This window comes from Podarcis melisellensis, assembly GCF_964234715.1.
Source record: "Podarcis melisellensis genome assembly, chromosome: 1".
Lineage (NCBI taxonomy): Eukaryota > Metazoa > Chordata > Lepidosauria > Squamata > Lacertidae > Podarcis > Podarcis melisellensis.
Window position 1 is genome coordinate 68,279,219 of NC_138528.1, and position 8,791 is coordinate 68,288,009.

Here is an 8,791-nt window from a genome sequence, read left to right on the forward strand (position 1 = left end):
AACATGCAGCTTATATGTTAAATAACTGACAATATGCTACCTATTAATATTGCCGTAAATCGGCTACCTGAAGCTGCTCTCTCAGCCTGCTGCCTAACAGTAGTGCTGATGGCAAATGCTGATGTTTCTAACTTGTGAACTTGAGCATTAGTAATTGCCTAGCAATCATACATGCCTTCTGTTCCAACTTCTGGAAGCACAGGAATGATGATAGCAATGATATGTGGGTAACATGGCCTAAGCCTTAGCATTTTGGTGGGTTGCACTTTGAATTACAGGAAAATGCTAATAGGCCCTACCTTAATATGTAATAGAAACTGGACCAAGAATCGTGCTTGCACTAATTTTTTCTCAAACTACAGTATATTAAATGACAACTGAGTTCTTTCTTACACTTTCAGGATAAGAAGCTGATAAAGGCATTGTTTGATGTCTTGGCACACCCACAGAACTACTTCAAGTACACGGCACAAGAGTCCAGAGAGATGTTTCCAAGGTCTTTTATTCGATTGTTGCGCTCTAAAGTCTCCAGATTTTTGAGGCCTTACAAATAGTGAACACTATATTTTGAAAACGTAAAAAGTTACTGACTGTACAGCAGATTTGTTTTGTATTCCCTAAGATGGGGAAATTTTCAGGAAGCTGCCCAGTCAGTTGTATACAGTGTGTAAATTTTTTTTTATTAAAAATATAATTATTTCATTGCCATCCGTTTTATTTTCTGCCATTACTACTGCAGGGGTAGCCCTCCAGCTGTTGTGGAGTAAAGCTCCTACCATCAAATAACCTTTGGCCATGTAGGCAGGGTCTGATGGAAGTTCGTAACATCTGGAGGGCGCCATGTTGGCTATCCCTGATATACTAGTAGTTATGAATGAAGGTTGTAAGTGGTTTGTTCCTTTTTATATACAGTGGTGCCTCGCAAGACGAAATTAATTCGTTCCGCAAGTTTTTTCGTCTTGCGAGTTTTTTGTCTTGCGAAGCACGGTTTCCCATAGGAATGCATTAAAAATCAATTAATGCGTTCCTATGGAGACCGCTTGCCAGGCTGGCGGTGCGGAGAAGGGCTTTTCTCCCCACCGCAAGCCTTCAGCACAGGTACGGGAACAGAGGGGAAGGCGCGCAGCGCTTCTCCTCTGTTCCCGGGGCTTGCGGTGGGAGGAGGGTTTTTCCTCCCCACCGCACAGCATTCTGAATGTTGGCGGTGGGAAGGAAAACCCTCCTCCCACCGCAAGTCTTCAGGACAGCCTTCCGTAGACTGCCGGTGGGGGGGAGAGACCTCCTCCCGCCGCCAGCCTTTGGAGCAGCCTTCCGAAGGCTGCCGGTGGGGCGGAGAGACCTCCCGCCGCCAGCCTTCGGAGGAGCTTTCCGAAGCCTGGCGGGGGGAGGAGGTCTCTCCGCCCCACCGCCAGCCTCGGACAGGTACGGGAACAGAGGGCAAGGCGCGCAGCGCTTCTCCTCTGTTCCCGGGACTTGCGGTGGGAGGAGGGTTTTTCCTCCCCACCGCCAACATTCAGAACAGCATTCTGAATGTTGGCGGTGGGAAGGAAAACCCTCCTCCCGCCGCCAGCCTTCGGAGCAGCCTTCTGTAGGCTGCTGGTGGGGCGGAGAGACCTCCTCCCGCCGCCAGCCTTCGGAGGAGCCTTCCAAAGCCTGGCGGGGGGAGGAGGGCTCTCCGCCCCATCGCCAGCCTTCAGAGGAGCCCTCCGAAGCCTGGCAGGGGGAGGAGGGCTCTCCGCCCCATCGCCAGCCTTCAGAGGAGCCCTCCGAAGCCTGGCGGGGGGAGGAGGGCTCTCCGCCCCATCGCCAGCCTTCGGAGGAGCCATCCGAAGCCTGGCGGTGGGAGGAGGGCTCTCCACCCCATCGCCAGCCTTCGGAGGAGCCCTCCGAAGCCTGGCGGGGGGAGGAGGGCTCTCCACCCCACCGCCAGCCTTCGGAGGAGGTCCGAGGACAGTGGGGAAGACGCGCTGCACTTCCCCGCTGTCCCTGGAGATTTCCCTATGGGCTTTCGTCTTGCGAAGGAAGCCCATAGGGAAATTCGTTTTGCGAAGCGCCTCCAAAACGGAAAACCCTTTCGTCTAGCGGGTTTTCCGTCTTGCAAGGCGTTCGTCTTGCGGGGCACCACTGTATAATAATATTGGTCCTATGATTTAAGCAGCTTTCTTGAATTGTAGAAATCTTCCCTCAATTTCCCACAAGAGGGCACCATGTTGCATCAGTTTAAAAGTACAGCGAAAGAGTTTCTACTATTATGTCTCCCAGGACCATATATAATTCTACCAGATATTTGCTATATAAACACAAAAAGCCATTAATTTAATTGAAATCTCTTTTTCCTGGCTTTATGTTGTTTGTGAATCTGAGAGTGATGAAAGTTTATAGGGGGGAGCTGCTACTTCCTGGATTGCAAATCCTTACTTTTGCCCTCCCAATGTGTTATACACAGGTTGGGCACTGAAGCACTGAATTAGAAGTGGGGCTGTGCTGCTGGCCCTAGCCACCACCACCACACGTGACCTCTGAACATCAAGTGTGCACATGCAAAGAGGAAATCCTACAGCTGCTCTCAAGTAGGGATTCCTCTTCAGACATCCTCACTAGGACTCTGGGCACACAAGAGCAGAGCAGCCTCATCCCTCTTTCAATGCACGTGTGTAAATACATGCATAGGACCTGTATTTTCAGCGTTATCAATCTGGCTACAAACAAGCCTGCATTTTTAACATGCGTACTGGGATCAAATTGAGAAAGGGACAAAAATGAGGGTTTATACACACTGCAATTCCAGTGGAAAGGGCTAACGTAGAAGACACCTAGCTTTATATTAGGAGAGTGGGCTGTGTCTATAAGCAAAGAGAGGTCTACCACCCAAGACCAGTGAGGAGGAAGGATCATATTCCAGGACTGACTATGAACCTTTGATTTGATTTTGATTTAATATTTGCATGCTGCTATTCAAACAATGATCTTGAGCTCAAAGCAGCTCACAATAATAAGAATAAGCAAGCAACATTTCCCTCACTATAACTGTATCCAAAAGTACAACAGCATATAAGTAAAGCAAAAACAAACCATTTAATAAACAAGTAATGCAGGCAAATGCAAGCTCATAATAATTCAAAAATAACTTTTCCCAGGCAGCAGGTTCGCTGTTCGACAGTGGAATTTGCTGCCAAGGAGTGTGGTGGAGTCTCCTTCTTTGGAGGTCTTTAAGCAGAGGCTTGACAACCATATGTCAGGAGTGCTCTGATGGTGTTTCCTGCTTGGCAGGGGGTTGGACTCGATGGCCCTTGTGGTCTCTTCCAACTCTATGATTCTATGATTATAGGGTCTTTCAAAAATTCAGCCACAAAACTGAGCTCAAAGTAGCAACAAAATTTGTTCTCTTTTTTCCTGCTGAGTCTGTTCCATAGAAAGTTTCCTGGATGCCCATCCAGCCTTGTCTATCCATTTACAGTGGTGCCTCGCAAGACGAAATTAATTCATTCCGTAAGGCTCTTCGTATAGCGGTTTTTTCGTCTTGCGAAGCAAGCCCATTGACAGCTTAGCGGATTAGCGCTATTAGCGGTTTAGCGGCTTTTAGCAATCAGCTGTTAAGCGGCTTATCAGCGGATCAGCTGATAAGCGGCTTAGGAAAAGGGGGGGAAAGGGAAAAAAACCCGAAGGAACTCGCAAGATTTTTTCGTCTTGCGAAGCAAGCCCATAGGGAAATTCGTTTTGCGAAGCGCCTCCAAAACGGAAAACCCTTTCGTCTAGCGGGTTTTCCGTCTTGCGAGGCATTCGTCTTGCGGGGCACCACTGTATTTACTTCCAAAGGAACTTGCTTACAGGTAGGCCTAAGTTTACAGTCTGGAAAATGCTAGCTTGAAAACTAGTTCTATAAGATACTCCCTGCTGTTGCTGTAGCAATCACCACAATTTTGAATGCCACATGGAACGTTTCATGGAGTGGAATGAGTTGTCCGTACTCAATTTTCCAGTTAATTTTAACCTGAAATTTTAGAGTTAAAAAACTGGATAGGCCACATCTCTCATTTTTTAGAAAAGGTCCTCAACGGAACAACAGTTTCACAAACTTCCAGTACCTGGGCAGGTTCTTGTGGGACCATTTAGTCTCAAGTGGCATGGAGGGGACTCCTGAAGTGAAGTGAAGGTCATCAATTATCCAGCATTTCTAATGGTCCTAATAAATAATAGACAGGCCCGTGCTTACGATCTCATTGATGTGAGAAGGTAACTGTTAAGCTTCATCCAAGACAAAGGAATACACTGTCCTTGTCCTAGATGTGTTGATAGGGGTTGCAATTAGAGCTGCCAGGTTTTGAACTTACCCCTGTGGTGGTAAAACCTTTAGCAGTGGTTTTATCGGCAGGTGTTATCGGGTGAAGGCATTTATCTCCACATCATGAAAAGCTCCAGCAGCCAATTCCTGCAGATCAACCTGCAACTAAAGGTACAGAAACATATTAGCCTATATTTTTCCCAGTTTAGCCGGCAACCCCTAGTGCAGTTCACCAAACACTTGCTGTGTACAACTTCCTTTCATGTCAGTGAGGCTCATATGGCTCTCCCGGGCAAACTCCATTGAAATAAATAGAATACAGCAGCAGTACTTGATTATGCCAATACTGATGGAAGGCTTTGTGTACAAGCACAGACAATTTGGGAGGATTGGGCATGGGGCTAGCAGCTGTAATTTATTGTATTAGACCATTCTGTGCTGGGCAAGGCTATCTGGAGTAACAACCTCCAGTTTTAGGTTGCTTCTATACTAGAGCCCAATGGTGCTGCCAAGGCATTGCTTTTCCACAATTATCAAGAAGTGGAACAAAAACAAAAGGTTCCAAACAAACAATTAGTCTAGGTTTGACTTCCCATATATTCCCTCTTAATCAAATAGTCTCTGCAATTTTAACTACCATTTTCTTCCTTGAAAGTTCATCCAGCTTTATTGCTTTCTGAGGAGCAAAGATGGGTGATTATTTGGAAATAGCCTACTAATGGTCCCTCTGTTAATTGTCCGTTATGTCCTATCCTTGTGGTGTGGGTAATTTAGCCAAACAGAACTACCGGTACTTGACTATATAAAATGGAAAGGAAGCCAATAATTGAAACCTCCACCCCCCACAAGAACAGAAACTGGCATAGGGACAATTAACAGCAGCCGTTCAAGGGATAATTAATTCTAGTTACACTAATCAGGAAGAAATAAAAGGGTCTAGGAAAGGTTTAAAAGTATGACCCCTAAAAGCCTCCATAGTCATTTCCTGTTCGTTGGCTGCTGATTGGCTGCTGCTGCAACTGTGTTTTACCACGAAAAACCTGTGTCAAAAAAAAACACAGAAGATACTGGAATGCACGGGCTGACTGGTGTTATCTGGATGCCCCATAAAAAAGAGAGAGAACAAAGGATGGCAATTCTACTGTAAAGGGGCTAATGTGAAAGTCACCTTAGGAAGATCTTTCCCCACAACAGTTTTCATTTCCCAGAGTTCTTTAGTTCCCGTGGTAACTTGTCTGTTGGATGGATGAGCCTTTGGCCTGATCCAGCAGGACTCTTTCTTTCTAGTTTAAGAACCTAAGTAAAGAAAATAAGACTATTGAGGTTTCTTCAATGCTAGGTCCAAAAAAAGCTACAAATTCAGTACCAATGATAACTGGTTAAACATAACGTAACATGACATAAGAATAGCCTGCTGGATCAGACCAATGGCCTATCTAGTCCAGCATCCTGTTCTCAGAGTGGCCAATCAGATTCCTATGGGAAACCGGGGAGCAGAACATGATCAAAAGGACCCTCTACCCTCCTGTTGTTTCCAGCAACTGGTATTCAGAAGCCCAGGCTGCTTCCAGCTGTGGAGGTAGAGCACAGCCATCATGACTAGCAGCCATTGACAGCCTCCTCCACCATGAATTTGTCAACCCTCTTTTAAAGCCATCCTGCTTTGCGGCCATCAGTGCCACTGGGGGGAGTGAGTTCTATAGTTGGACCATGTGCTGCATTTATAGGTACTTTCTATTATCTGTCCTAAATTTTCCAACATTCAGCTTCATTGGATGGCCACAAGTTCTAGTGTTATGAGGGTGAGAAACTTTCTCTAGTGTTTTTCTCCATGCCTTGCATAATTTTATAAATTTCTACCATGTCACCTATTACTTGCTATTTCTCCAAGCTAAAAAGTCTCAAGCGTACAACCTTTCTTCACAGAGTCAGCCCCTTGATTAGTTTAATTGCCCCTTTCTGAACCTTTGCCATCTCTAAAATATCCTCTTAAGAGATGAGGGGATCAGAACTGTACACCAAATAAGGTCACACCATATATTTGCATAACAGCATTATCCCAGTAGTGATATATGGAAGTGAGAGCTGGACCATAAAGAAGGCTGATCACTGAAGAATTGATGCGTTTGAATTCTAGTGCTGGAGGAGACTCTTGAGAGTCCCATGGACTGCAAGAAGATCAAACCTATCAATTCTTAAGGAAATCAGCCCTGAGTGCTCACTGGAAGGACAGATCCTGAAGCTGAGGCTCCAATACTTTGGCCACCTCATGAGAAGAGAAGACTCCCTGGAAAAGACCCTGATGTTAGGAAAGATTGAGGGCACAAGGAGAAGGGGGTGACAGAGGACGAGATGGTTGGATAGTGTTCTCAAAGCTACCAGCATGAGTTTGACCAAACTGTGGGAGGCAGTGGAAGACAGGAGTGCCTGGAGTGCTCTGGTCCATGGGATCACGAAGAGTCGGACACGACTAAAAGACTAAACAACAACAACAACAATTATTATATTGACATTTTTATTTTCCTTTCCTTTCCTAATGATGCCTAGAATTGAATTTGGCTTTGTCATGACCACCACACACTGGGTTGACATCTTCATTGAGCTATATACTATGACCCCAAGATCTCACTCCTGGTCCGACACCACCAGTTCAGACCCCATGAGCATGTATGTAAAATTAAGATCTTTTTGCTGCAACATGCATTCACTTTATTCTTGTTTACACTGAATTGCATTTGCCATTTTATTGCCTATTCACTCAGTTTGGAGAGGTCCTTTTGGAGCTCTTCGCAATCTTTTTTTACTTTAACAATCCTGAACAATTTAGGTCATCTGCAAGCTTGGCCACCTCACTGCCTGCTCCTAACTCAATATTATTTGCAAATAAGTTAAAAAGCACAGCTCCCAATACCAATCCTTAAGGGACACCATTTTCTACTTCTCTCTGCTGTACCTCATTCCAAGGAAACTGAACCCTGGGTAAATGCCTGGAACCCTTGGAACTTCGCACTGTTTGGGGATTGGGGTGGTGTGCAACAGTGTGTGTGTGTGTGTGGACACACACACATCCACATTTTTATATCTACATTCTTCTCAATACAAGATAGAAGGTATTTATGATGCAAATCATTGCACCATCTTTAAATATGCATATAGTAATTGTTGAGAAAGCATGAGGTTTATTTTGTGCACTTAGCACAATATTTTGTACTATTTCTTAATGGATTAAAAATAAATTTAAAAATGATTTTCGTAAAGTGTAAGATTACCTACCTAGCTCCATTACTACACCAAGATTTATTGTATTTGACTGTTTTTAATACCACTGTGGCCTGTAATGCAATTAGAAAAGCTTTTCTATGGATGATGCAAAACTTCAAGGCCACCCAATTCTTCTTCATTTGCATGCTGAAATAGATGACACATTTACCCTTGAGCAGTACTCAAAAAGGAGGATTGCATTTTCATAGCACTCCTCTACCTCAGCTTTGATATAGCCACTAGTCCTGCTGCGAATAAGAGCTTATTGAACCTTTGCTAATGCGAGACGAGATGCAAAGCTTCTGTCCTATAGCTCTTCCTTTCTATTACATAAAAGAGACAGCATCCATTTAGGGGGAGGGGTTTGTTTTTGCTCTCTTTTTTCTCTCCCTTAGCCCAGAGATGAGGTGAACAAAAAAGCATCTTTATTTAATCAACTGGCTAAGTGCCAAACGCCTCCAAAGGTGAAAAAGAGATTGCTTTTACCCTCAGAGTTCTGTATGCTTGTAATGATTCATTACATAATGGGCTATTCTAAAAGAAAAGGGGACAGGACAAACCTCTCCTGTGTTTAAACTGCTAGGCCGCAGTTGCATTTTGGCCTTTTGGTGTCTGAATGAGAGTATAATTCCTAGCCTTGCGGTAGTTCCAACTCTACTTGGATGACCATCTTCAGAGGGAGTTTTGTTCAGCCCTGTGTGGGGTTCTGCAGGGTTCGATTTTATCCCCCATGCTGCTTAACAACTACATGAAACTGCTGGCAGGAGTCATCTGGAATTTTGGAGTGCACTGTCAAGAAAACGTGTACAGTGGAACCTCGGGTTACAGACGCTTCAGGTTACAGATGCTTCAGGTTACAGATGCTTCAGGTTACAGATGCTTCAGGTTACAGATGCTTCAGGTTACAGACTCTGCTAACCCAGAAATAGAACATTGCTTCAGGATGAGAACATAAATTGTGCTCCGGCGGCGCGGCGGCAGCGGGAGACCCCATTAGCTAAAGTGGTACCTCAGGTTAAGAACAGTTTCATGTTAAGAACAGACCTCTGGAATGAATTAAGTTCTTAACCTGAGGTACCACTGTACACTGATGATACACTGCTCTACCCTTCCTTTACACCTGCAGGTGTGGCACTGGCTGCACTAGACCCATGTCTGGCCTTGATATTGGACTGGATGAGAACAATTCCTTGCCTTGGCAAGGGTGGGAACAGGATCAAAACTAAAGGTGTGATCATGATACATTGC

At 44.9% G+C, this 8,791-nt stretch overlaps 1 protein-coding gene and 1 long non-coding RNA gene across 19 annotated transcripts in view; one reads left to right on the forward strand and one right to left on the reverse strand.

Annotated features, from left to right (window-relative positions):
- Positions 1-702, forward strand: part of SCUBE2 (signal peptide, CUB domain and EGF like domain containing 2) — a 50,107-nt gene extending 49,405 nt beyond the window's left edge. For all 3 annotated transcript variants that reach the window (XM_081918253.1, XM_081918254.1, XM_081918255.1), the window contains one exon: positions 402-702. In XM_081918253.1, coding sequence (XP_081774379.1) covers positions 402-554 — 153 coding nt within the window. In that variant the 3' untranslated portion in view covers positions 555-702. The remainder of the gene's footprint in view (positions 1-401) is intronic.
- Positions 1-8,791, reverse strand: part of LOC309374066 — a 52,481-nt gene that overhangs the window by 2,815 nt on the left and 40,875 nt on the right. For 12 of the 16 annotated variants that reach the window (XR_014170333.1, XR_014170334.1, XR_014170335.1 and 9 more), the window contains 2 exons: positions 5,451-5,578; positions 4,332-4,447 (listed from right to left, as the gene is read on the reverse strand). This is a non-coding gene — a long non-coding RNA (uncharacterized lncRNA). Of the gene's footprint in view, positions 1-4,331; positions 4,448-5,450; positions 5,579-7,555; positions 7,691-8,103; positions 8,333-8,791 lie in introns of all 16 variants that reach the window. The other 4 variants (XR_014170341.1, XR_014170343.1, XR_014170345.1 and 1 more) reach the window with 3 other exon arrangements.